Source organism: Aethalodelphis obliquidens, unplaced genomic scaffold (genome assembly GCF_003676395.1).
Source record: "Aethalodelphis obliquidens isolate GAN/ISIS:26980383/991018 unplaced genomic scaffold, ASM367639v1 scaffold48, whole genome shotgun sequence".
Taxonomy (NCBI): Eukaryota; Metazoa; Chordata; class Mammalia; order Artiodactyla; family Delphinidae; genus Aethalodelphis; species Aethalodelphis obliquidens.
This window is the reverse complement of record NW_020837992.1, coordinates 2,723,893-2,751,723: the sequence shown is the minus strand read 5'-3', so window position 1 is coordinate 2,751,723 and position 27,831 is coordinate 2,723,893. Positions and strand designations below refer to the sequence as shown.

Below are 27,831 nucleotides of genomic sequence, written 5' to 3'. Positions count from 1 at the left end.
TCCCATCCCCTGGGACCATTTTAATTTGTTCTCTCCAAAGAGAGTCTATCACATCCTAGTCCCATCAGCCCTATTGCCAGCAGCCAAATGTCTCTGATGCCCGTTGGTGCCACACCTTAGAGAATAAGCCTTTCTCCTCTTCCATTGTCCTTCTGTCCCCCAGGCAATCCTGCAGGCCTTGGAGCTTCTGCTGATCAGAAACTACATCCCCCGAAGATCTTTCTTCATCGCTCTGGGCCATGATGAGGAGGTAGAACCCCCTCATCCTATACCTATCTCTGGGTCCCCTATTGGGGGAGGGAGTATGCTTCGCCCTGGTCTGGTTTGCTCCCCGGCTGCACTGTCTCCAGGATATGGCGTGGTAATTTGCCAACTTCTCTGTGTATCTGTCGCCAGAAATATCTAAGGACTTTGACCAAAATGCAGATGCCCGGGCTCTGTGCCATAGATCCGAATTTGTTGTTTTTTAAAGACTTTTTTTTTTTTTGCGTTACGTGGGCCCCCCACTGCTGCGGCCTCTCCCGCTGCGCGGGCCCAGTGGCCACGGCCCACGGGCCCAGCCGCTCCGCGGCACGCGGATCCTCCCGGACCAGGACACAAACCCGCGCCCCCTGCAACGGCAGGCGGACCCTCAACCACTGCGCCACCAGGGAAGCCCAAGACTTTTTTCTTAAGAGCAGTTTTAGGTTCACAGCAGAAATGAGAAGATACAGAGATTTCCCTTATTTGCACAAATGCACAGCCTCTGCCAATATCAACATCCCCCACCAGAGCGGTATGTTAGTTACAAATGATGAACCTACACATCATAATCACCCAAAGCTATAGTTTACATTAGGGTTCACTCTTGGTGTTGTACATTCTATGGGTTTGGAAAAATGTGTAATAACATATATGGTATCATTATGGTGTCATACATATTTTCACTGCCCTAAGAAGCCTCTGTGTTCTGCCGATTCATCCCTCTCTCCTTCCCCCAAACCCTGGCAACCACTGATCTTTTTACTGTCTCTATAATTTTGTCTTTTCTAGAATGTTATATAGTTGGAATTATACAGTATATAGTCTTTTCAGATTGGCTTCTTTCACTTAGTGATATGCATAGATCTGAATTTTTAACAGACTCCCTGGTAATACCTGAGGCAGGCACGTAATCCATCAGATACGCCTAGAGAAGGACTGGTGTGATGGGAAGAGAAATAACAGGGAGATCAACGAATGTGTTTTATTTCCAGTGATGCCACTTGCTTTGACCCTGGGCAAATCACTTCACGCTCTGGGTCCCAGTCTCTTCCCTTGTGAAATGAGGGGCATTGGGCCCTTCCAGCTCTGACACTCCAGGATTCTGTGAGGCAGGATTGTCAAGGGCCCTGCCCCCCAGGAAGGAGCCTGGGTGGGGAGGCTCTGGAGCCCCCAGCTATGCTGAATGGGTCTCTATGAACTACCTCTGGAGGTCAGGCTGAGAAGGACTGTGGCTCTGGGTTCAATGTCTGCAGGTGTCAGGGGTAAAGGGGGCTCAGAAGATCTCAGCCCTCCTACAGGCAAGGGGCATCCAGCTAGCCTTCATTGTGGATGAGGGGAGCTTCATCTTGGATGGTTTCATTCCCAACCTCCAGAAGCCCTTTGCCATGTGAGTAAAGCACCCCAGCCCCCAGCTTGGAAGGCGTTCTCACCCCATTAGAGTTGACCTCAGCCTGGTGTCTCTAGACCATGCGAAACAACTCTTTATTTTACTCCTCTAATCACCCCGATCTTCGACCAGGTCTGGGCTTCCCTTTCCCTTCCTCCTCTAGAGTACATTTTGTTAAGCAGCATGAAGCTGACCTCCTGGCCCACCAGACACTGCACAGATGGGCCTGGGGCCTATGGGATCATTCAGGGTGGGAGGAGGTCAGGAGGGCCCTCTCTGACCCTCTCCTACAGGGTTTCAGTCTCCGAGAAGGGTGCAATTGACCTCATGCTGCAAGTAAACATGACTCCAGGCCATTCTTCAGCTCCTCCAAAGGAAACAAGCATTGGCATCCTCGCAGCTGCTGTCAGCCGGTAAGCAATTCCTGGCCCTGCTCCCTTGCCAGACTCAGGCTGGAAGACCTGGCATTTTCCCACTTTGAGTGTGAGGAAGCTAAGCTTCTTGTCCTGAAGCTGGGCTGAGAAGCCGCCATGGGGGCTGCGGGAAGGACAGTGGGTTAGACATCAGAAGAGGATCTATCCATTATGGCAAGTAAGGGCCAGCAGACAAAAGCTAGGTTAGGTAGCTGGAACAGTCCAAAGTCCAGGCCTGAAGTTAGAGCTCACAAGCTGGAAAAGAACTGTCTAAATTCTCCACCTGCCCTGGCAAGATAACTAAGGCAAATAAAGGCTGCTGGCTGTGGGTCCGGGTCTATAACAGCAGAGCTTACCTCTGGCCGGTTTTCTTGCAGAGTAGGAAGAGGAATTATATTCATTCATTTAAATATTTAACTATCTACCATGTTCAAGACTTTGTGCCCAGTGGTGGGCATACAGACAGTCCCTTTCCTCTAGGAACTCAACAGTTAGCGAAAGAGACTGACAATTTGGCTGCAGTGTGGTAGGTGCAATGAGACTGGGGGTGCCTACCTTGGGCTTGGTAGACAGGGACAGCCCCACTTGTGCTTTGAGATCTTGGAACGGTTGGATTGGTGGAGGTGATGGGGAGGTGAGTGGGAGGCCTCCTGGCCAGGCCTGTTGAAACATCCTATCTCTCTCCTCTTCAGACTCTGCTGGTCTTAGACTGAGTTGAGTGAGTCTTGAGAGCTCCATTTCTCTTCCAGACTGGAGCAGACGCCAATGCCAAACATGTTTGGAGGCGGGCCGTTCAAGATGGCATTGCAGCAGCTGGCAAACGAGGTATGAGAAGGAGTCTCGCAGACCCCTTGTCAGCTGTGGAAGAGGAAGAAAGGGTGGCGGAGAAGTTGCCTTTCGAGTAATAAAGGAGCCCTACTGCTGACCAGTGCTCTGCCCATTCTCCCCTGTTCCCAGCCTGTGGCTGAGCCCAAGATGCGGGGATCCAGCTTGTTCTTTGGGGCTCTTGGTGCTCAGGCTGAGAACCTGAGATCTAACACCGGGCAGCCTGAGGGAGCTGGTTCCCACTCATCCTTGAGGCTACTGCCAAGTGCCCTCAAGGCAGATCCAAAGTAGGGAGAGACGCAGGCCCCAGAATATGTTCCAGTGAGCCTGTTATGCTGACCCCTCTGAAATCCTGCTGACCTGCTGCTTTCCCTTTCAGTTCCCCTTCCCGACCAACATAGTCCTGAGCAACCTGTGGCTATTTCAGCCCCTTGTAAGCAGGTAAAGTTTTATCTTTCTGTCCCTCATGTCCCCCACCCCAAACCTACCCACTTCCCAGTCCCCTCTCTTTGGCTTAACTGGGCCTGACGAACCATCCCTCAGCCACCAGACACTACCTCTAATTCGTACATAGGACATCCCTCCTTGTCTTAAAGATCTCCAAGGTTCAGGAAAGGGGGTAGTCCAACAACCCATTCTTTCTTTCCATTGTACAATGTCTTACCTTAGTCCTTCTGCTTTAGGTTGATGGAGAGGAATTACATAACCAATGCGCTGGTCAGGACCACCACGGCACTCACCATGTTCAATGCAGGGGTCAAGGTAACACCACCTGGTTCCTCCCACACACCCCTCCATCCCTTGGCTTTATCTCCTGGCTTCTCCTTCCTTCTCTGGTTACAATTTGAATAGTAGGAAGGCCCAGCACTGAACTGTCCTGTGTCATCAGATGGGTAAGCCTCAAGAGCAAGCGTTCTAAGCTAACGTCTACAAACTCTGTGAAATTGCTGGACAAGTTTCATATATGTGCATTTCAGGGGCCCCCTCAGGTTCTCTGGGTCTGTACCCCTTCAAAAAAACAACCATTACGCTGGTGTGAAGAGGCATTATTTGGGAGTTAATTCTTGTGACCTATACTCATTCAACATGTAATATATTAATTTAGCATTTTGGTCACATAGGCTTAAAGATTCCCAACCTCCCTACCACCTTTTTATTATTCTTCCTCATATTTTGGAAGATTTATTCACCTCACAAATTTAATGAATGATGAATATATTTTCCCCTAGTGTTACCCTGAATTGAATGAGAGAAACTCACCTGCCGTTTAAAAAATCTATAACATTTGTGATATACATAACACTTAAAATACATACACTGTCATTCCCCAAAATACAGTAAATATTGGGTGGCCTTTGCAAACGTAAATTCTATGAGGTTTACTTTTTTTTTTGGCCACGCAGCGAGGCTTGTGGGATCCTAGTTCCCCGACCAGGGATCAAACCCCGGGCCCTCAGCAGTGAGAGCGCAGAGTCCTAACCACTGGACCACCAGGAAACGCACGAGGTTTACATTTTATAGAAATAAGTTTCAGGTGAACCACTACTTTGATAATTTTTTTTCCCAAGAACTACTTTTCAGCAAATTGGTCTACTTCCAGTTGGGCAGCCACTAAGGGGCTTGTCTGTTTGAACTAGCCACGTTAGCTCGCCCGGGCTGAGGCCTTTCTGAAATCTGGAAAGGAGTTAGACCATTCCAATTTCTCCCAGTACCACCAGCACACATTCAAGGAGCACCATTCACCTAGAATACAGTGTGGCCTTGTGGAGCCCTGGTACTGTGCAGCCCGGGTTGAGTGTAAGTGAATGGTGCCTCAGAATTCACTCCTGATGTAACTGTGTGTGTCAGCCAGGCCCGAGTGTGTCTGGCGTGTCAGCCAGGCCCGAGCTGGCTTCACCAGCTGCCTAGAGAGTTCACCAAAATAACAGTACTGTGTCCTTGCATTTGAATGGTGTTTTTATCTGTCCAGAATACTTTCACATTTGTTACTCCATTTGGTCTTCCTCACAGAGGATTATTGCCCCAATTGCCAATTGAAAGACAGAGACACAAAGAGGTTGTCATTATTCAAAATCACATGGCTAATTTATAACAGCCAGTTCTCCTGTCCCTAGCCTGGTGCTTTTTTTGCACGATACCAGTTCAAAGAAAGATAGGCAATTGGGGAATCTGTTCTCTCGCGGGCTCTGGGGAAAAATTCCCTCCATAGCTTAACTCTCTTCTCCAATTAGTCTTGGATTTTTCCTGGTCAAACAGAGAACAGAGTCAAATTTTGCAGCTGGATGTGGGAAATCACCGTCACCGTCACCACCACCATTATCATGATCAACCCCCTGAGAGCCATGATGGGGCCTCAGATGCTCTGGGTGCCCTATCCTGAGTAAGGACTAACGCTGACCGCTGCAGAAATGTCCTGGGTGCCCTGGGAAAGAGCACACACAGAAGACTGCCTGTGGCACTGCATGGGGCCAAAGCAGAGGTGTCCGTGCACTCCCAGAGAAAGCAGTCTTTCTCTGAGCATCTCTCTGTGACCCCCTCCAGGACCAAGAAGCATGAAAGTCTGGCCTGAAGCAGAGACACACCTCTAGCGTTGAACACATGTCAAGGGCCCAGAGAAGACAGGGGCTGACTGAAAAAATTAAGCCTTGGATTTTTCAATCAAATCAGCTTCCTCTCCCCTTGCAGGTGGTAGTTGGCACTTCCTGGGCAGGGGTCAGGTGTGGGGGGCTTGAGGTCGGCTCAGCCAGGATTTGTGGGTCTCTCTCTAGGTGAACGTCATCCCCCCTGTGGCCCAGGCCACCGTCAACTTCCGAATTCACCCTGCACAGACAGTCCAGGAGGTACGTACCATGTGTTCCTGACAACTGAGTCAGCATCAGTGAGATGTGTCTGTCGGGACTGCGGTGGAGCTGCAATCCCAGGGCTGGCCCAGGCTCTCATTTGTTCAATGATTTTTCAAAGGCTTCCTATGTGCCAGGTGCTTGGCTGGGATAGGAGATCTCTGGCTTGGGGGAACTTGGAGTCTGGGGATGGGAGATGAATGATAATAATAAGTGACAAATAGGAAATGATAACAATAGTAGCAAACACAGGCAGTGAACTTTCTGTGCTCTTGGCACTGTTCTCAGGTAGACATGTACTCATTTAATCCCTACAACCACTCTATGAAGTAGGAAATATATTATCCTCATTTAACAGGGAAAACAGAGGCACAGATAAACAGAGGAGGTAAATAACATGCCCAGGATTATACATCCAGCACTAGTTCCGGAGTCTGTGCTTTTAGCCACTACACTATACTTGGATTATAACAAATAGGGCTGAACAAATTACCACAGGACCAGTGCACAGAAGGGGGCTGATGCTACCTCTGAGGATCAAGAAAGTCTTTTGTGATCACTAGAAATTTGAACTGGGACTTAAAGACAAATAGGACTTTGCTAGAAGTAAGACATTCAGAATTCAAATAAAGTCTAAAGAGTTGGATAACTTGGGGGAGAAGTAATGGAAGATGAAAATGGAGTTGTAGTTTGGGGATCAAGGCCTTGTATGCCATGCCGAGGAGTTTGGGCTCTAATCTGTGGACAAAAGGGAACTGTCAGAGGTCTTCAAACAGGGCTGTGATAGACTCAGATTCTTTTTTAGGGAGACAGTGCTAGTGGTGATGCTGAGGAAGCCCTGGAGTAAGAAGAAACAGTTAAGCTGTTACAACATCTCAGGCAGTGGGTATAGAGGTTTGAACTAAGGCTGTGGTCATGGGGTGAAGAAGGTACCCACCAGAGGTGGGTGTGAGAGTTGGGTTCAGCAGGTCGCTGTGTGTAATGGATGTGGGGTGAGTGAAAGGCAGGACGGCCCCACGATTTTAAACCTGGGTAGTTGGCCAGGTGCTGATGCCTTTAACCAAGATTGGGAATTCAGGACGAAGAGCAAGTTCACAGAGAAATAAAAGGGTTTAGAAATTTGAGAAGCTTCTAATATATTAATAGGCAAGTATAAATACCTCAGATCTAGAGAAAGAATGAACTAGAGATAGAGGCTGGAGTATTATTAATTGAAACCTCTACAGCCAATAAAATCCCGTGGGAAGGGTGTGTTAAGTCTGGAGAGAAGAGGGTTGCGGACAGCGCCTTGCAATGTTCTGCTATGAATATCAATTTTAAAATTATAAAAATGAATGTATAATTGCAAACCGTGATGAGTGCTATGAGGAAAGGGGGCCGGGTGCTATCACAGGATATAACAAGGAACCAGACCTTGTCTGTGGGGTCAGGCAAGGCTTCCCTAAGGATGTGATATTTGAACTGAAAGCTAAAGGGTGAAAAGAAATACACAGAATGTTTGACATCTGTAGGAAAGGCTAGCTTATTTAAACATCAGGTTGAGTTAAAAAGAATTTCGAAGGTAAATCTGGTCCTTCTGAAAAGGATCAAAAAAAGCAACCTAACAACTGTCAGATGAATAATATGTTCCAGGATTAAGCAAGGTAAGGGTCAGGTCATCGAGGGTCTGCCACATTTAGACTTCTGTGGTCCTTTCTCCCTGGGGCCTTCCCTACAGAGGATGTTGTGTGTCCTCACACAGGGTGGGAGGCACACTCCTCATTGCAGGGGTTGGGGGGATGAGTTGACAGCCAGCCCAGAGTCACCCAGCATTGGCAGGGATCTGGGACAGTGTAAGCCCTGGGCTCTGCTGCTTTTCATCCAGTGCCAACCTTTGTCCTCTCCCTGGGGACTCATGGGACCAGGAAATCACTGAATTCCCCTCACTGAGCTTCTTTCCACCAGTTTTTTTTCCATCCTCATTCCAACTCCATGCCCTTTCCACGGGCTGTTTTCCACCAGCTGGGGCTTTCATCTCCCCAGGTTCTGGCACTCTTCCCTCCTCTCCAGTCCCCTGCCACAGTGGCCTTCCTTCCCGGCCTATCTCGTGAAATCTCCGGAATCCTTAGGCCCATCCTGCTCACCTGCCCCAGGGAGGAATGCAAAGCCCCTGTCATCCCAAAAGCACGCTGCACCTCTTTGTCCTGGTCACTCCTCTCCCTCGTGCCCCAATTCCATGCATCAGGGACACTCCCTGCTGGTCTGAGGGCCGAGGGTGCAGAGCCTTGCGCTGGATCCGATGGAAACATAAATGGCTCCCAGAGCCCTCTTCCTCCATCTTTAGCTGGTCTCTCCCATGTCGTGGATGTAGATAGGTCTCCGGCACCCATCTGTGCGGAACAAGCGCCTTCAGAAATGTGACAGGCTTCCATGTAGAAAGGAAAGTTTGTTCTGCATGGGCCTCAAGGAGTAGAAATAAGGCCACTGGGAGATACTTCAGGGAGCCCCCACTTAAAGGAGAGTTTTGGAGTATGGCATCTTGGATGGTAATGAGCTTCTCAGAGGCTGGATGTCTACCTATCTAGAGTGTTTTACAGAAAATTCCTTTCTTCCTTCACTGATTCATTCACCAAGTGTTTATTGAGTGGCCACTATGGGCTAGACATTCTTCCGAGCACTTGGGAAAATGGTGAACAAGCCAAGATTCCCATTCTAAAGGGGCTTAGGTGCTAGTGGGTAGAGACAGCAGTGAGCAAGCGATCAAACTGAAACCCAAGAAGGAGCAAAGACCTGGGGGCAGCATTCAGGTAGCAAGAGCACAGGCCTCTAATCTCAACAGAGATGAAATCCTGCTGATGTGTCTTGTACTATTTTATCCTGTGGACTCTACAGAACATTTAAAAAATAAATAAAAAGAGGTGGGGGGGAGGTTAGATGCTACAGGAAGCCATATCTCAGTTCATTATTAGGAAGACATTCATAACAGGGCTGTTCAAAGGTGGAATATATTAAAACACATGACGGTGAGCTTTCCGCCCCTGGAAATATTCAAGGACAAGCTGATGACAGCCTGTCATAGACGATCTAATGAACAGCCTTTCAGTAGGATAGAAGCTGGTCTTGCTAACTCTAAAAGACCTTACCAATTTTAAGTACACATTGTCCTTGCCTTCAACGAATTTATCATTCACTTGAGAGGAAAATAAAGCTTCGCATAAAATAGAAAAGAGCTCAGAGAAATGAGGGATCAATGTGCTCTACAGTGACCCTTGAGGTCCCTCTTACCATTGATGAGTCCCTTCTCTTAGTCCCATCCTTGTGCCTCTGATTATTGCCCAGGGTGGTCCCTCCATTCTAAACAGGCAAATAACAGCCAACATACATGGAGTGCCAGGAACCAGCCTAAGCACGTTACATATATTCCGGTAGTGGTAACAACCACCTTACCAGGTAGGTGCTACTATTATCCTCCTGTTAACAGATGAGCAAGCTGAGGCACAGGTTAAGCAGCTTGCCGAACACCACACAGCAGTAAGTGGCTGTCTGTGGCACAAAGTTTGGTGTTACTCCTCAGTTTTTGTACATGCCCCTCTCCATGCTCAGACTGCCTCTTGCCTCTTCTCCATCAGTTTCGTATCCTTCCTTCAAATTCTGGCTCAAAATTCATCCCACAAAGGAATCCATCTTAAATGAACACCACGCTCTTGCTGGCTCTGCTCCACGCCACCTCAACCTGTAGGTACTTTGGAAGCAGTAAAGCAGCATCCCTGTGAAGTCAGACCACGTTCAGATACCCAGCCCAGCAATACCAACTGGATAAACCTTGCGCAAAAGCTCCTTAATGAGACAACTCCCATTGTTACTTTTATTGGTTCACATCTTTTAAAATGTGTGTATCCAACGTTCATTGCATGCCTTTTATGTTCTTCGTACCAGAAATACAGAAATGAGGTGTTTGGGTCAGGACCTATCCTAACAGCTGGTGGGAAACCTGGGCTCTTGTGCTCATTGAGGGTGGTCCAATCTGTGTGCCGTCTTCAATTTCTGGAGGCAGGAACCTTAAAGTGAGTTGGGACAGGGAGCAGGAGACACTTCTGGGGATGACTTCAGGAACCTTTCCAGTGGGTCAAGAATATATCCAGACTATATATTAATTCTTGTAGCAGAGTATTAGGGACATAAGTGCTAGAGTGAAAATAAGCTCTGACAAGTGAATTGGCTCCTACCCCTAATCCAACAGCAGGGAATTTGGTTTGCTTTAAATGGGGGTTTCGAAGCCAGAAGTAGGAACCCTCATTTTCTTCCCAGACTCAGCTCATAGCATGCTTCTAGGGGACACTGACCTAAAAGTGGTCCTCTTGAGATAATGCCCCCAAGCTGTGAGACAGACACTCCCCTTTCTAGGGCAGAGACAGTTCTAAAACAACTGCTGATCAGATGGGTTGAGACTACTGCTGGGACTTTCCCTGGGTGGCTGAGTGGGCTTGGGGGGCCACCCTAAGTCAGCTGCCTGGTCCATTCCCACATGGCTCCACGGGACCTGATCCTCAGGGTCTGGTCTACATCCTGCCTGGGACCAGGACTTTTGCTGAGTTCAGCTCTAGTCATTTCAGACAGAATTTTCTAGAAGCTTCCTCAGGTTCCTTCCTGAGGAAAGGAGGCACAGAGGGAAAACTTGAATACCAGTCCCCCAACTCCTGACTTCTTGTCTGTTGAGCTCATCTTCCTGGCTCCAGTGCAGTCGGTTTCAAAGAGGAAGCAGGGATGCCCAGAGAGAAGAAAGAAAGAAAGTATATGACCCTGTCACCATCCGTCAGAGACTCTCCCTGGCTGAAGTGAGGTCATCACATCTATCCCCCTGTCTCGAGATGGTTGAGATTTCCACTGTGCTGTCTCTTCTACATTTTCACCCAGCCCATGGTTCTCAACCCAAGGGAAAGGACCCAATTTCCTGATTTTCCAATCCCCCACCTGCCTCGTGGCTGTTAAGGCAACCTCCCAAACATTTAACCTAAATCTACCATGCTGTAGATTTCCAGGAAGACCAGCCCTTCTATCTCCTACAACCAGTCGGCTGAAATTGAGGTCCCAGTGCCAAAATGAGTCTCCTCTGTAAACTCCAGGGCTCTGCCTTGCTGGAGAGAAATCAAGACTGTTTAAATTCATACAGTACTTGGATAGCAGATTAATAAATCGAACTCCCTTTGTTTCCTCCCTCAAGGTCCTAAAACTAGCCAAGGACATTGTGGCTGATGACCGGATCCAGTTCCACGTGTTGAATGCCTTTGACCCCCTGCCTGTCAGCCCCTCTGATGATCAGGCCTTGGGCTACCAGCTGCTCCGCCAGACCATACAGTCTGTCTTCCCGGAAGTCAACATTGTTGCCCCAGGTAATGACTTCATCAGCTGTGGCTGGGGGGAGGGGGGGCTGGAACTGTATCCTGTCTAATATCCACTGCCCCACCCCCACCCCAGCTGTTCAGCCTGGAAACAGCTGGCTGCTTCCTCTCCTGATGGGACTGGAGCTGTATTTTCCCCTCTGAGTAGAAGTGAAAAAGCAAACAGGAAAGGATCAGAAACAATAAATTAGGTCAGCCAAGCCTGGGTCCTTGCTTAACCTAGGCCAGCCAGTCTGGCATGGAGGAGAGGATCAGCTCCGACTCCCCCTCCTCTGGAGGAGCCCCAGAGGGGGCCAGGTTCCCCATCTGGTTCTGATCCATTCTAGGATAGCAGTTCAGCAACAGAGCTCAAAATCCGCAGCCCAGAAACTCCTCCTGGCTGTACCATCTGAATTAACCTCCTTCACCTCTCCCAGTAGCAGCGCCGCTACACCCCTTTCCCAGTCTTCTGACGTACCTTCCAAGTCTATGCTGTATAGACGGTGGTTCTCAAATTTAACAGGAGAAGAGGATCACCTAGGGAATTTATTAAAATGCAGATTACCTGGACCCACTCCCAAGGATTCAGGTTAACCAGCTCTGGAGAGGACCCTGGAATCTGCCTTTTTAACAAATACTCCAGGGGATTCTGACACTGGAATGATGACTGACCACAGTTTGAGAATCTGTGGTCTGTGATGTGAGGAAGAGATGCTCTGATGTGAAGACCTGTGTTCACTTTCCTTTTATCTAGCTTTAATCATGGATTCTCTCATTTTCTAAGCTAATATTAATACTTAGGACCTGCCCCTGTGCTAGGCATGGGCCCTTAAAGAGATTACAGTGAAATTCTGCACCCATAAGCTCCTCGGGTGTGGGGAAAAAGAGCAGCCTTGTTTTTTAATCAACTTAAATCAGATCCACTCCTCAGAAATTCAACCTCAGACATTATTGAAGCCTCCAAGCACCACCACCACCACCTGAATCAGGCCCTTGGGGTCTTATGCGACAGCATAGCATCAGGATCCCTTAGTCTGTGGTCATCGGTCCTTGTGGTTGCCTCTGAGACATCCATTATCCTGGCCACAAGGTCACTTCAGGTTGCAGATTTCCTCGGATTCCCTGGCCTGTCCAGGGGGTGAGATCTTTGACTCTAGACCCAAGAACATACCCTGAATGTACCCTCTGAGATTTGCCACCTGCTTGGACTCCTGCCACAGAGCGGGGCCTGGGTCCCCACCACCTAGGAACCCTCGCTTGCACACTCCCAGATTCTCCTCTCTTGGCCCTCAAAGGCTCCCTATCTTACCCTCTCCTTTCTGGGGCACCTGCCATAATCCCATCAACAGAGTTGGGCTTTTACAGAATAAAGATAGGCAGGCATCAACTGGCAGAAATCCCCAAAGCCAGGAATTGTGAAGGGGCTGATTATCCATTTAAAACCAGGAGTGAAAAGTAGAACAAAACACAAATTACCATCCCAGATCATCCCACCACACTTTAACTGATGTTCCAGGGGGTCTTTCTTTAAAGATCACTCCTACTGGGGAATGGGGTGACCTGCTACCTTCAGGAGAGGGGGACACTAGAGAGTATCCTGGGACTTTCCAAACCTGAAGTTTGACTCTAGGAAGACAGAGTCATCCTTCAGAGGACAAGAATAACAGGAAATTATGTTCTACTTGAAGAAGATTGCATTTTATAGCAGTAAAATTCCCCCAGAGAGTGTTTATTTCTGACCTGGGTGATATACAAGAAAACTCAGGCAATAAGGAAGATGTACTTAGATTTCTGGATATCTAGATTTCTAGAGTAACCTGGCTATGGGTATGAAATGATGCTGTTGGCCTCCATGGTCATCACGGAGAGAGGGCACTTTGGACCATTCAAGGGATGTCTCATGAATGCCTTTGGGAAGATAGCCCATGTTCCTGGCAGAAGTGGTGTTTTAGAAAGGTTTTGAGAATGGGTAGCCTGAAGGACAAAAATTCATAGTCTCAGCCTTCCAAGGAAGGGCCAGACATCTTCTGTGGTGACACAGGGGTCCCAATTGCCCAGGTAGCCCACGTGCCACCACTTCCCTGGCTTGGCTGCTCACATAAAGCCCGATTCCTCTTGATTCTTCCTTTCTAGGTACTTGTATTGGCAACACAGACAGCAGACACTATACGAACCTTACCACTGGCATCTACCGGTTCAACCCCATCTACCTGCAGCCTCAGAGCTTCAGCAGGTGAGTGAATGGAACAGGTTTGGACAGCTTGGTGGAGAGAGGAGATACATCTGACCTGTCCCTTTCCCACACCGTTCTTCTGACAGTCCACAGAATGAGAGAAACCCAGGGTTTGCACAAACTAAAATAAAGATATTATGGAACCCAACTGGCCAATTTTCCTGAGCACCAGAGTCTTGCCACTCCCCAGAATGAGTGGGAATTGGTGACTGTTTCCAGGGATGGAGATAATCAGATGACCGGAGAGAACCTGGAAGAATTAGGACCCTTGAGCGCTAATCCCACCTCTTCCTCCCTTTGAGAGAGTGCTTCCCCCTGGATCTCATTTTCTCCCCCAAGAGGGGGTACTCCAGAGTTCTCAATTTCCAGTCAGTGAAATGCAGACACATTTGAGGTCAAAGGTGGGCTTGTGCTTTGAATTCTCAAAAGAAAGCACAGTGTAGGAGTCTGAGACCTACGCACTAATTTCAACTACTGCATGTGCATTACTACTTTGTGGGTTCTTCAGCAAATTTTTAGTCCTGGGGTATGGGGGGATGATTGCCATTTACCTCTCTGCTCTTTACCATATCCAGCTCCGATTTCCTCATCATAAGTCAGTTACCAATAAAACAAAAATATTTCAATATGAGCTTAAGAACAGATTTCATGGTGGGGTGTTCACTTTTTAATGGGGGTAGGGGAAGGTAGCTATTCTTTATTTCCTTTCATCTTTGAGGTTACATGTGTGGTTATGCTGTGTTGTGTTGAGGCAGGTTGTGGGCATCGGATCTGGAGGTGAAGTTCTAGGTGAAGTAGAGAATCCATAGGTACCCTGGGCAGTTGCCCTCCCTATCCACTTGTGCCCCTAGTAATGTGGGGTGGGGGATGGCTGGCTTAGAGATAAGTCTAGCTGGAATTCTGGCCTTAGAATTAAAAGATAACTTTCCCTCAGAGGAGAAATTATCAAATGGATTCCAGAGCAGGAGATGATTTGCAGTCCCCAGGAGTTTATTATTATCTGCCCCCACTGTTCTTCGCCATGGACACGGATCCTGGAGAGATGACCAACATGTCATATGAAACCTCGCTTCCTACAAAGGGCTGCTCCCACCTTGCCCACTTCCTACCCCTGGAGGGTCAAAGGCCAATGGCTTCAGGGGATGTAGGGTGGGGAGTGCTCTGTAATAACACTTGTACTAGAGCAATGGACTCTCCCCCGCAAATCTCTTTCCCTCAGCATCCACGGAATCAATGAGAAAATCTCAGTCCAAGCCTACGAGACCCAGGTGAAGTTCATCTTCGAGTTCCTCCAGAATGCTGACGCAGACCCAAGGCCAGTTCCTCACCTGCACGAACTGTGAGGTCGGGGAGCCAGCTGGATCAGGGATGGCTGATGCTGGGCCAGGACTAACCCAAGGGGGAAGCCAGTGTTGATGAAACTTTGGGTCAAAGTCACATTATAATGACCTCACCCACCTGCCTTGCTCACTCCTAAACTCACTCAACACTCAAGAACAAGGCCAGGGAGAAGGGGAAGGCCAGCAGGAGCCCGGCTTCTCCCTTCCTCCCGGCAACTCCATCCCTCAGCCAACCGGCATTTACTGCCTTCTTGTCACTACCTTAGAAGGTATCTGGCCTGTCTGTCTCACGCTGGTGATTTAACGGCTCCTTGTTAAGTCCTGACTGAACAAATGCAGATTTGAAAAATATCAACCAGATTTGACCTTCTACAAGTGTTTAATTTAGGGCACGCTTGTTGGGCTGCCTTTTCCATGGCCTATATATTTCTTCTTGCTGTAATTTCCTTTCCTCCCCCAGCCCCCGCCCTGTCATCTTGGATTGTTTAGCTGGCTCTTCATCTCTCCTCTCCTGCCCCTGCATCCCTCCCCTTATCCTCCCTTTTATTCTACCCCTGGAGGAAGACTTAGTCAAACTATGATACTCCCATAATTGCCACAACAATTGGTCAAATAAAATGGTCTATGCTGCTTCAGCTGGGGGGTATAACAGAGGCAGGGGGCTTTGGAGGAACCCCAGACCTCCTGGTTCTGGAGGCTGGAGCCTGGAGAAGAAAGCCTCTGTCCTCGGGCTCCTCCCAAGGGCTCCCTGGGCTTTGCTCCCTCCCCTGCCCTGTTCCTGCCACCTGCTGCTGCTGTCCCACCCCAGGAGGCACTAATCTGTGGAAACATTTCCCTTGCACATCCCACGGGCTGAGCTCCCAGGAGAAGGGCAGCCTCTCTCTGGAGCCCAGGACCAGCAGGACGCTGGCATCATGTCCTAATTCAGACTTATCAAAGAGAAGTGGAGGACATGGGGTGGGGGGACTGCCTGGAGGGGCTCTGCTCTGGCTGGTGGGGCAGGGGGAGGGGCGAGCTGCCCTCCATTAGGGGACTGCAGAGCTCCTGTCTTTTTTCTCTGGAATCTAAGCCTGAGCGTATTGGAATCTGCTCAGTAGCTGTCAGGTGGGGAGCATTGAAAGGCAGCATTTCTTGGCTCAAGGCTGGGAGCTGTGCTTTGTGGATCACAAGGGAGTCAAGGTCATGGAGGGAGACACAGAGGGAGCTGAGACCTGAAAGACTCCCTCTTTTTTTCCTCTCCAGACAAGGACCTTCCATGCCTTCCTGGGGTTTGATGGCAGTGGGCTCCTTTTCCCTCCTCACAATGCCCGGCCCCTCCTGCCTGCCTGTGGATGTGAGCTGTTCTTAGGAGCTGGGGCCTAATGGAAAGTGTTAGAAACACAGTGCAGGAATTATTTGAGGTTTTCTGCTACTCCCCCTAAGATTCACATTCCTTCCCTCGCCCTCCCTTTTCTGGCCAATTCAGTACTCATTCAGCCTTTGTTAGAGGGTGAGCTGAAGAACAAAAAGGATTCTTCACATTTGGGCAGAGCTGTACAAAGTGCTTTCACAACACCTTATCTCATCGGAGCCACATAAGAACCCCCGTGAAGAAGGCATCATTTTTCTTACAGAGGAGGAGTTGGTTCTCAGAGAAGTTACGCATCTAGCTGGAGGCAGTTTCAAACCCATGTCACCTGGCCCCAAGCTCATTGTTATCCCATGATCCTTTGTGACTGATGAAATCTACTTCCCATTGATTATCTTATTTAATACTGACAATCACTCCAAAGGGGTTACTGCCCCTGTTTTTAACAGATGAGGCAACTGAGGCTCAGAGGTTAAGTAATTTGTCATGCAGGTGTTAGGGGCAGAGTCTGTCTGCATCCAAAGCCTGTGCTAATAGTACTGAAGAGGAAACTGAGGCTCGGAGAAGTCATTTGCCCAGATTACACAGTTCTTAAGGGGCAGCCTTAGAATTCAAATGCAGCTCAAAAATCCCCAAGTCCAGTGCTTTTTCAGTCACACCACACTGCCTGCCCCAAGAACCTGTGGTGTCTGGCTCATTCATTCTGACCCAGGGAGATCTCAAGGACAAAGACTGTTCTACTGTTGGATTTGGTTCTTAGCTCAAGCTCTCTGTTCCCCTGGCTGACCTCTCCCTAGTCACATCTCTCCGTCCGTCTGGCAGCATTCCTTACACACCCACCCCCTGCTTCTGGGTTCAGCTCTTCCCCCTTCTTGAGTTTGGGGACAGCCAGGTCTCTAATGATCTGTGGGATAACTGGGAGAAGAGTGAGCAGGGAACGCTGTCCCTGTCTGGTCTCACCACTCTCTTCAAGCATCAGAAACAATAGTGTTCTGAGCCCCCGGAGTGGGAAGGAAAGCCTTGAGAGGGAGCTGCTCCAAATCCTGTCTCTGAGAACACAGAAATTCCAGCCCTCTGTCCCCTGAAGTTTTCTGGAAAGAGCAGCTGAAAGTGCTGGCCAGAACAACGTGAGCCCTAAGATTCTGGGCAGGATGGGCCAATGAACCTGGGACTTTCCTCCACCCCTACCTTCATCCATCTGCCACTCCCCAAGTCCACCTTGAAAGAGCTTCGGCAGATAATCACAAGTGCACAGCACACCCCCATCAAGGAATTAGCTCAAGCTTCTCACTCATACCTCCCTAAGGTTGGAAGGAAGACAAAATATTCATAAGCAAAGAGAGTGGGAAAGGAAAGGAGTAAATTTTGGCTGAAGTCCCTTGATTTTGAGCCTGAGTTGCTGAAAACTTGGCCATTCTAGACCCAGTATTCTTTTCTTCCAGAGGAAATAAGAGAGACAAAGTTCCTACTGAAGAGTTGGACACTTCATTAATTTTTTCAAATTTTAAACCTAATTAAATATTTTAATAACAATGAAACTATTTGCAATTTTTGTGTTCAGTGTCCATGAGGCTATCAATAAAAAGGATAAGTATCATTTCATATACGTGACATCTAGACCTACAAATGTAAGAATGCTATAAATTACTTAATGCTACAAAATGTTCCTCAACCACCATGTGCAATGTTGCAGATATTACACTAATTCATGAGTTCCTACAAAACCAGAAATTGGGACTCAAAGAGGAGCAAGATAATGGTCGCTCAGCACTCCTGGGAAATAACATGTCGCGCAGGAACCTATTACCGTCATGCTATCCAAGAGGAAGGACTTGACAAGTCAATTTTCTTTTCCCTTAGCTAAGCACTTTGACAGCTGAATTCCTCCCTGCACTCCAAAGCTAGTCTGTCTCCAAAGTGCACAGTGACACAACACACAAACCTTCAGGGCATTTCAGATGTAAGTTTTTTTTTTTTCTGAAGACACAGGGCAATTTATGTAGAAAAGCGTTTCTCTGGGGCCTGAACTATGTTAGTCTTAGAAATATGTGTTTAGGGTGACAGGTGCTCTGTGCCAGCACTGAGTGCTGAATCCCAAGTGACAGAAACACCTCTAGGTTTTTAATAGATTTAGTTCTTTTGTGGCTGTAATCTTTGGTACCTTCTAAAGCATGAAGCCCAGGGCAAGGAGCTCTCTTGCCCAGGTCTAAGAGATAAGGTCTTATTTTATATACCCGATGGTGCCCAGTCGGAGGAATCAGGAAGGCCTCTGTGGTAAGGAGGTCATGAATAAGCTAAGACTTCAAGATTGAATAAGAGTTAACAAGGCAAAGAATTGGGGAGAATGGGGTGGGGTGCGGTGGAAGATGTGCCAGACATAATAGAGTGTGCAAATTAGAGCCTGCTGCCTTCAGGAAACTGAAAGGAGGCCTGTTTGGGCCTTGTAAGTCAGGATAGGAATTCTGGAACTTGACTTAGGGACAATGGGAAAGGGAAGAATAGTTAAGAGGTTATTTTTCCTTCCTTCCATCTTTCCATCCTTCTTTTCTTCCTTTTATTCCTTCTTTCTGACACTTACACAGTGATTACTCTATTCCAGGCACTGTTCTAAATAATTATATCTATGTATATCTATATCTAGATATAGATAGATTTGTGTGTGTATAATCATTTAATACTAATAATTACCCTAGGAAGTAGGCTGTTGCAATGTAACAGTTGAAAAATCGAGTCAGTGGATTGGAGAAAGGTAGGTGTATTAAAAAGTTATTTAGGTTAGTCATTAGGGAAATGCAAATCGAAACCACAAGAGATACCCCTTCACATCTACTAGGTTAGCCATAATTAAAAAAGAGGAAAACAACAAGTGTTGGTGAGGGTGTGGGGCAATTGGAACCCTGGTGCCTTTGCTGGCAGGAATGCAAAATGGTGCCGCTGCTGTGGAAAACTGTTTATTGTTTCCTCCAAAAGTTAAACATAGAATTACCATATCACCCAGCAATTCCACTCCTAAGCATATACTCAAAAGAACTGAAAACATGTATTCAAACAAAAGTTTGTACTCCTAGCAGTACTATTCACAATAGCCAAAAGGTGGAAACAAACCAAATGTCCATCAACAGGTGAATGGATAAACAAAATACATTGTATCCATACTGTGGACTATTAAGTCGCCATGAAAAGCAATGACACATGCTTCAACATGGATGAACCTTGAACTCATTATGTTGAGAGAAAGAAGCCAGACACAAAAGGTCACATATTACGTGGTTCCACTTTTACGAAACATCCAAAATAGGAAATCCATAGAGACAGAAATCAGGCTAGTGATTGCCAGGAGCTAGGGGGAGGGGGGAGGGGGGAGTGATTAACGATTAAGTGGTTTCCTTTTGGTGTAATGAAAATGTAACTAAATAGAGGTAATAGTTGCACAATATTGTAAATGTACTAAATGCTAACTGGATCGTATTTTTTTAAATTGAAGTATACTGATTTAAAATGTTTCACGTGTACAGAATAGTGTACACGTGAAACATTTTTCTTTCATTTTAGGTTATTCTATTTTTTTTCAGATTCTTTTCCATTATAGGTTATTACAAGATATTGAATATAGTTCCCTCTGCTATACTCGTTGTTTATTTATTTTATATATAGTAGTGTGTATCTTTTAAACCCAAATTCCTAATTTATCTCCCCCCCTTCCCCTTTGGTAATCATAAGTTTGTTTTCTATGTTGGTGAATTGTATGCTTTTATTTTATTTATTGAAGTATAGTTGATTTACAAAGTTGTGTTAATTTCTGCAGTACAACAAAGTGATTCAGTTATATATACATTCTTTTTTTAAATATTATTTTCCATTATGGTTTATCATAGGATACTGAATATAGTTCTCTGTGCTTTATAGTAGGACCTTGCTGTTTATCCATTAGCAAGTGAATTGTATGCTTTTAAATGGTTGATTTTATGTTATGTGAATTTTACCTCAATTAAAAAAAAAAATCAATCCAACAAAAAGTCTTTAGGAGGTGGAGCCAATGGATGGCACTTGGTGATTGATGGATGGTAGGGAGATGGAGAAATAGAGGAAGGAGTCAAGAATGACTCCCAGCCAGCTGACTTGAGCAAATAGGAGAGTGATTACATTTACTGAGAAGGGGAAGACTGAAGAAGGAGTAGATATCTAGGAGATGATGAGCTCCATTTCAGATATGACAAGTGGGAAGTGTTGAGGCACCCAAGTCCAGAGCTAAGAAGAAAAGTCTAAGACAAAGATATTTGGGAGTCATCAACATAGCAACATAAATTAACACTACAAGAATAAATGAGACTCAATATCTAAGGGTCTGATCAAGGAAGAAGAACCAAATTTGTAAATTTAAATTAGCATGTTAAAAGACACGTCTGATAAGGGACTGTTATCCAAAACATACAAAGAACTCTTAAAACTGAACAATAAGAACCCAAACAACCCAATTAAAAAATGGGGCTTCCCTGGTGGCGCAGTGGTTGAGAGTCCGCCTGCCGATGCAGGGGACACGGGTTCGTGCCCCGGTCCGGGAAGATCCCACATGCCGCGGAGCGGCTGGGCCCGTGAGCCATGGCCGCTGAGCCTGCGCGTCTGGAGCCTGTGCTCTGCAACGGGAGAGGCCACAGCAGTGAGAGGCCCGCGTACCACAAAAAAAAAAAAAAAAATGGGCCAAAGACCTTAACAGACACCTCACCAAAGATCCACAGATGGCAAATAAGCAGGTGAAAAGATGCTCCACATCATATGTCATCAGGGAAATACAAATTGAAACAGTGAGGCACCACTAGACACCTGTTATAATTGTAGGCCAAAATCCAGAACACTGATGACATCAAATGGTATTGGGGATGTGAAGCAACAGAACTCTCTTCCATTGCTGGTGGAAATACAAAATAGTAGTCACTTTGGAAGACAGTTTGTCAGTTTCTCACGAAACTAAACAAACTCTTACCACGTGACCCAACAATCGTGTTCCTTGATATTTACCCAAAGGCGTTGGAAAATTATATCTACACAAAAACCTGCACATGTATGTTGACAACAGCTTCATTCATAATTACCAAAACTTGGAAGCAACCAAGATATCTTTCAGTAGATGAATGGATAAATAACTGTGGTACATCCAGCCAATGGTATATTATTTAGTGCTAAAAAGAAATGAATAGGCAGAGCACAGAGGATTTTTAGGGCAGTGAAAATACTCTGTATGATAGTATAGTGAGAGAGATATATCATTATACATTTGTCCAAACCTGTAGGATGTACAACACCAAGAGTGAACCCTAAGGTAAACTATGGACTTTGGGCGATTATGATGTCGGCGTTCGTTCATCCTTGGTGAAAAATGTACCACACTAATGAGTGGTGTTGATTAACGGGGGAGGTTATGCACATGTGGGGACAAGGGGTATATGGAAAATCTCTGTATCATTCTCTCAACTTTATTGTAAACTTAAAACTGCTCTTAAAAAATAATCTTTGGGCTTCCCTGGTGGCGCAGTGGTTGAGAATCTGCCTGCTAATGCAGGGGACATGGGTTCGAGCCCTGGTATGGGAGGATCCCATATGCCGCGGAGCAACTAGGCCCGTGAGCCACAACTACTGAGCCTGCACATCTGGAGCCTATGCTCCGCAACAAGAGAGGCCGCGATAGTGAGAGGCCCACGCACCGCGATGAACAGTGGCCCCCGCTTGCCGCAACTAGAGAAAGCCCTCGCACAGAAACAAAGACCCAACACAGCAAAAATAAATTAATTAATTAATAAACTCCTACCCCCAACATCTAAAAATAAATAAATAAAATAATCTTTAGGGAATTCCCTGGTGGTCCAGTGGTTAGGACTCGGTGCTTTCACTGTCATGGGCCCAGGTTGGATCCTAGGTCAGGGAACTAAGATCCCATAAGCCACGTGGTGTGGCCAAAAAGAAAATAGTCTTTAAAATAGTAGACGGTGTCAGCAAAGGCATTAAAAATTAATATAAATTTTAAAACATAAAGCCTCTATGTTCAAGGACTTTGTAGCCTAGTTGGGAAAACAAACCCAACACATCAAACAATACGTCTTAAGTTGTGTAACTTAATCATCGAAGACTATATTTCATCTTTCACCCTCCACTTCTCTACATGCGTGCAGCCACACGTTGAAAACTCTGCTGTTCCTGGAAATGCCACAGTCTCCCTTGCTTACCTGCCATGTCACTCAGTTTCCTCTAAATAGAATGCTTTTCTCCTCTGTTTTCAATTCTTCTGGGCATATACTTAGCAGTGGAATTGCTGGGTGATATGGTAATTCTGCGTTAAGCTTTTTGAGGAAATATTGAACTATGTCCACAGCAGCTGCCCCATTTTACATTCCCACCAGCAAACGGACAAGGGTTCCAATTTCTCCACATCCTCACCAACACTTGTTATATTTTCTGGGTTTTGCTCCTCTTTTTTTAATGAGCAACCTAGTGACTGTGAAGTGGTATCCCTTGTGGGTTTTTTGTTTGTTTTTAATTTATTTATTTGGCTGCGTTGGGTCTTCGTTGCTGTGCATGGGCTTTCTCTAGTTACGGCAAGCGAGGGCTACTCTTCGTTGTGGTGCGCGGGCTTCTCATTGCGGTGGCTTCTCTTGTTGCAAAGCACCGGCTCTAGGCACGCAGGCTCAGTAGTTGTGGCACATGGCCTTAGCTGCTTCGCGGCATGTGGGATCTTACCAGACCAGGACTCGAACCCATGTCCCCTGCATTGGCAGGCAGATTCTTAACCACTGTGCCACCAGGGAAGCCCTCCCTTGTGGTTTTGATTTGCATTTCCCTAGTCACTAACCTAAATAACTTTTGAATACACCTACTTTTCTCCAATCCACAGACTTGGTTTTGAGCTGTTACGTTGAAACAGCCTACTTCACAGAGTAATTATTAGGATTAAATGAGTCAATATGTAAATCCACACAGGAAGATTCAACTGAAGCATCTCCATGTCTTTGAAGACTTCCAGAGCCTTCCAAGTGTTCAGTGTTTCCTCCTATGACAAAGGCATATTGTTCTAATATGTAGCCTTGATTGAGAACCACAGGGTTGGGGCACTGTTCCCCAAACTGGTCAGATCATGGGAGTCATCTTGTGCACTAATTAAAAGGGTGGATTTCCTGGCCTGGCACCAGATCTTTGGAAACAGAATTTCCAGGAGAGAAGCCTGGAAATCTATATTTTAAAAGAAGTGCCCACAGGAGATTCCTATGACCAAGCCTGTTTAGGAAACCCTGGGCTAGCAGACAATCAAAGGGCAGTAAACACAGAGGGCATTTTGAAACTAGGTAATCTGGTTTGCAAAATATGATCTTCTTGCATCCTGTCTCTGGAAAGATCAAGCTTACTCATCTTTGGCCGATAACTTACTACAGGAGTGCTGCCCCCCAGACTATCTCCCCACCCACGTCCATGCGACAGAGATGGTCCATCTTTAACACTTTGCAGTTAGGAGTGCCCTCACACTCTGTGAAGTCTAGACCTCAGTGTGAGTCCCAGAGAGAGCCTGAGCTGCCCCTTCCAGATGCCTAATTCTTATTTGTGGCTCTTCCTCTTTGGTGAAATCATACTAGTCCTTACCGTGTGTGGGAAATGTTCCAAATGCTACGGTATCACTAATATTCACAGCATCTCTAAGAAAGAGAGTAGTGTCTCCATTTTTTAGATAAGGGCTCAGAGACATAAAGGAGTTTGCTCAAGGTCACATACCTAATATGTGACTGAGCATGGATTCAAACCCATGTGATTGCAAAGCTGTGGCACATTCCACTCTGCAACTCTGCCTTTCTCACAGATTACTTCATCTCCCCAGTTATAGCTCACCAGACTATTTTGCTTGCTGTTAACTCTTCCCAGTTATACCCAGTAATTTCAGAACTGCAGTTCCAAAATACCGGGAACCATCCAGCCTAAAGGAATCCAGGGAGAGTACCCAGGGGGCTTTGGGAAAGGAGAGCTCAGTTAGAAGAAAAGGGGATGGTGAGAGCAACTAGCTTTGAGCACAGATGGCCACACTTCCCCATCCACCCCCATCACTACATCCTCCTAGAACTGAATAAAGCCGGAAGGGGATATCACCTTAGCTCAGGGCAGCAGGAAAGAAGTTGACCTCTGGGAGGGAGATAGCTGGGGAGGGGTTATAGCAAAGGGAAAAATGGGAGGGGGCATCCCTTCCCCAGCAGAAACAAAAGACAGAAAACTTTCCAGCCATGTCAGGCTAGTCTTGTGACTATACCATGCTAGTTAGGGGATCCAGGATTTACAGGGCTCTGGAATTTTGTAACGTTTCAGGATGAGCATCCAGGTAGTTCGTGGAGAAGCCATTGGTAGATAGCGGCTGTTCCTGAAAGAAGGCCAAGGGACCTGGAGGACCTCAGGATGGAAGCTAAATGAACCATATATTAGAAAAGTGCCAAGCAAGACTGAAGAGGGCCGCCCACGGAGGTACTTCCCTCCCAGGCTCCTCCACTGGCCCCTGGCCAGTGATCAACACCTCCTCCTTCCCCCGAATCCTCCACCCCCGCCAACAATCTCATACTCTAAGCGAAGCGCTGTGCCTGCTATACAAGTGCCATTTCATGACACTTCATCAACCCCTCTCCGGCTAAACTGCTAAGTCCCCAAGCTTATCCTATATAGAAAATTCTGGAGCAGCTTCTAGCCTCATTGTCTTCTGGAGGGAGGGGATGCTGTGAGGTTTTTGCAGTGTTGCAAGGGAGCAATTTCTCTTCTGTAGTCATGGGAGTTGGTCAGACTTCTGACCTGACCTGGTATCAGCTATAGCTGAAGGAGGGGAAGGAGAGGACAGTGGAGAGAAAGATGGTGACAGAACACTGTGAGAGAACACAACAGGCCTGGGGAAAGACTTCCTGGAGATGAAGGGGCTGGCAGTGACTCAGTGGTCTTTCATCTTCACGATGGATATTATAGGCCATAACGAAGTTAAAGCCAGTTCTGAAGAAGAAAGTTCCTTATTGGGGTGGTAGGAATGAGACGCCACAACCAGTCTCAAGGCATCTCCTTTGGAAAGGAAAAGTGTAGAAGAGCTCTCTCAACTAACAAGCTTTAAGAGTAAGCAGGAGGAAAGCAATTATACCCCAATAGAGATATCTACAAAAAAGAGTAAGCAGGAGGGAATTCCCTGGCAGTCCAGTAGTTAGGACTCAGTGCTTTCCCTGCCGGGGGCCCCAGTTCAATCCCTGGTGGGAGAACTAAGATCCTGCATGCAGAGCGGCTCGGCCAAAAGAAAAACAAGAGTAAGCAGGAGTAGCGCCTGCATGACCTTGGAGGCTTTTGCCATACAAAGGTCCACTGTGATGCTCAGAGACCCTTACTGTCTCTTTGACACCACCGCCCCCTCCACCTCCGAGTCTCTCCTTCTGAAGTATCTGGCTGGCTTGCTACCTGCTTGTAGTTCCTGTCTTTTCAACTGCGCCCTCTGCTCCCTACATCCCTGCTTCTCTCTTCACAGACTGTAGCTGTTTCTGCTTTTTTCAGTAGGGAAGGGCTGGGTGTCTTCCCCTTCCCAAGGTCACAGCTGGCTGGGCTGGAAGGAAATCTGCTCCCTCTATCCCCTTTCAGTGTTTGGCCCTAGGAATCAGCGCAACACAGGGCAGACTACCTGAATGAGTCTCATCCATCATTCATTCCACATATTTATTTAGTACCTACTAAGTGCTGGGAGCTGGGAGTACACTAGTGATCAAAATATAGTCTTGTCCCAGTGGCCCTGAGGCTTTGGAAGACCCCAAAACTGGGGCCTTCTGTATTTATATACTCATAGAAATATCTGCAGTACCCGTAACCAACAAAGAACTCATATCTGAAATGTATAAATAAATCCTATAGGGCTTCCCTGGTGGAGCAGTGGTTAAGAATCCGCCTGCCAATGTACGGGACATGGGTTCGAGCCCTGATCCGAGAAGATCCCACATGCCGCGGAGCTACTAAGCCCATGTGCCACAGCTACTGAGCCTGTGCTCTAGAGCCCCTGAGCCACAACTACTGAAGCCCATGCGCCTAGAGCCCATGCTCCGCAACAAGAGAAGCCACCGCAATGAGAAGCCCACACACCGCAACGAAGAGTAGCCCTCGCTCGCCGCAACTAGAGAAAGCCTGCGCACAGCAATGAAGACCCAACACAGCCAAAAATCAATAAATAAAATAAATTAATTTTTTTTAATCCTACAAAGCAATAAGACAGAAAGCCTAATAGAAAGTGGACAAAGAAATGGACAAAGTACTTGAACAGATATCCAAATAGTAAATAAATATATGAAAAGGTGCTTAATCTCACTGGTTACCAAGGAAATGCAAATCTGAACCACCATGAGATACCACCCACCAGAATGGCTAACATTTTTAAATCTTTATAGATCGACAGTACAAAGCGTTGATGATGATGTGGAGCAACTGGAATTCTAAGACGCTGCCAGCAGGAGTGTAAACTAACATGAGCACTCTGGAAAATGATTTAGTAGCATTTATTGACACTAAACATATAAACATAGCCTATGACCCAGTAAGTCTGTTCCTAGGTATATATCCAACAGAAATAGAAACATAAGTGTATCAAAGGACAGAAACAAAACGGTTATAGCAGCATTATTGATAACAATCCCAAACTGAGAACGACCCAAATGTCCACCAGAATAATAGAAAAATAAATTGTGGTATATGCATTTAATGGTGACAAAATAAAATTCATATTTTATTCCAAGACAGGAAAAATTTAAACAAAAAAGTTTTCTCTCCCATTTGGGCCTCCTCCTTGCCCTTTAGTGTGTATCGTGCGTCTGTATTAACCAGACCTCCTTAGGAGATAACATTCCTTCTCAATCTTGTAAGGGGTCATGATGACCCACTGCTTTATACTGCAGATCTGGATTGCGTAAACTGTCAATATGTCATTTGGTGTATAAACCTTTGTCTCAAAAACGTATATAACTGTGCTTTGACCTTTAATGGGCAGAACAGTCCTCAGAGGTTTCTGAAAAACTGTCTCCTGAGTTATAATCCTCAGGTTGCCTCGAATAAAATTTTCTATTTCTTTCTTAGATTGACTATTGATTAATTTTTTCATCAACATCTGCAATGGCATACCATAGAGCAATGAAAATAAATGAGCTACTGCTACCACAACAATATGCATGAATTTCACAAACATACTGAGTGAGAGAAGCCAGACACAAAATAGTACCAACTGAGGGACTTCCCTGGTGGCGCAGTGGTTAAGAATCCGCCTGCCAATGCAGGAGACACGGGTTCGAGCCGTGGTCCGGGAAGATCCCACATCCCACATGCGGAGCAACCAAGCCCGTGTGCCACAACTACTGAGCCTGCGCTCTAGAGCCTGTGAGCCACAACTACTGAGCCCGCATGCCACAACTACTGAGCCCACATGCCACAACTACTGAAGCTCGTGCACCTAGAGCGCGTGCTCCGCAACAAGAGAAGCCACCGCAATGAGAAGCCCGTGCACCGCAATGAAGAGCAGCCCCCGCTCACCGCAACTAGAGAAAGCCCATGTGCAGCAACGAAGACCCAACGCAGCCAAAAATAATTAATTAATTTAAAAAATAGTACCAACTGAATGGTTTCATTTATATAAAGTTCAAAAGCGATACAACTAACATATGGGATTAGATAGAGGTTAATTTGGGAAGGAAGGTGGCATAGTGACTGCGAGGAGACATGCGGAGGGCTTTGGGGGTGCCGGTAATGGTCGAATTCCTGATCTGGGTGGCCATTATACAGGTATGTTCACTGTGTCGTAATTTGTTGACCTGCACACTTAGGATTT

At 46.6% G+C, this 27,831-nt stretch overlaps 1 protein-coding gene across 3 annotated transcripts in view; it reads left to right on the top strand.

Annotated features, from left to right (window-relative positions):
- Positions 1 to 27,265, top strand: part of PM20D1 (peptidase M20 domain containing 1) — a 32,241-nt gene extending 4,976 nt beyond the window's left edge. The window contains exons 4-13 of one of the 3 annotated variants that reach the window (XM_027082780.1): positions 164 to 250; positions 1,497 to 1,630; positions 1,924 to 2,043; positions 2,793 to 2,868; positions 3,248 to 3,309; positions 3,552 to 3,630; positions 5,637 to 5,708; positions 10,909 to 11,077; positions 13,199 to 13,298; positions 27,087 to 27,265. In XM_027082780.1, the coding sequence (XP_026938581.1) occupies positions 164 to 250; positions 1,497 to 1,630; positions 1,924 to 2,043; positions 2,793 to 2,868; positions 3,248 to 3,309; positions 3,552 to 3,630; positions 5,637 to 5,708; positions 10,909 to 11,077; positions 13,199 to 13,298; positions 27,087 to 27,102 (915 nt within the window). In that variant the 3' untranslated portion in view covers positions 27,103 to 27,265. Of the gene's footprint in view, positions 1 to 163; positions 251 to 1,496; positions 1,631 to 1,923; positions 2,044 to 2,792; positions 2,869 to 3,247; positions 3,310 to 3,551; positions 3,631 to 5,636; positions 5,709 to 10,908; positions 11,078 to 13,198; positions 13,299 to 14,517; positions 17,520 to 27,086 lie in introns of those variants that run through there. The other 2 variants (XM_027082779.1, XM_027082781.1) reach the window with 2 other exon arrangements.
- The last annotated feature ends 566 nt before the right edge of the window (positions 27,266 to 27,831 follow it).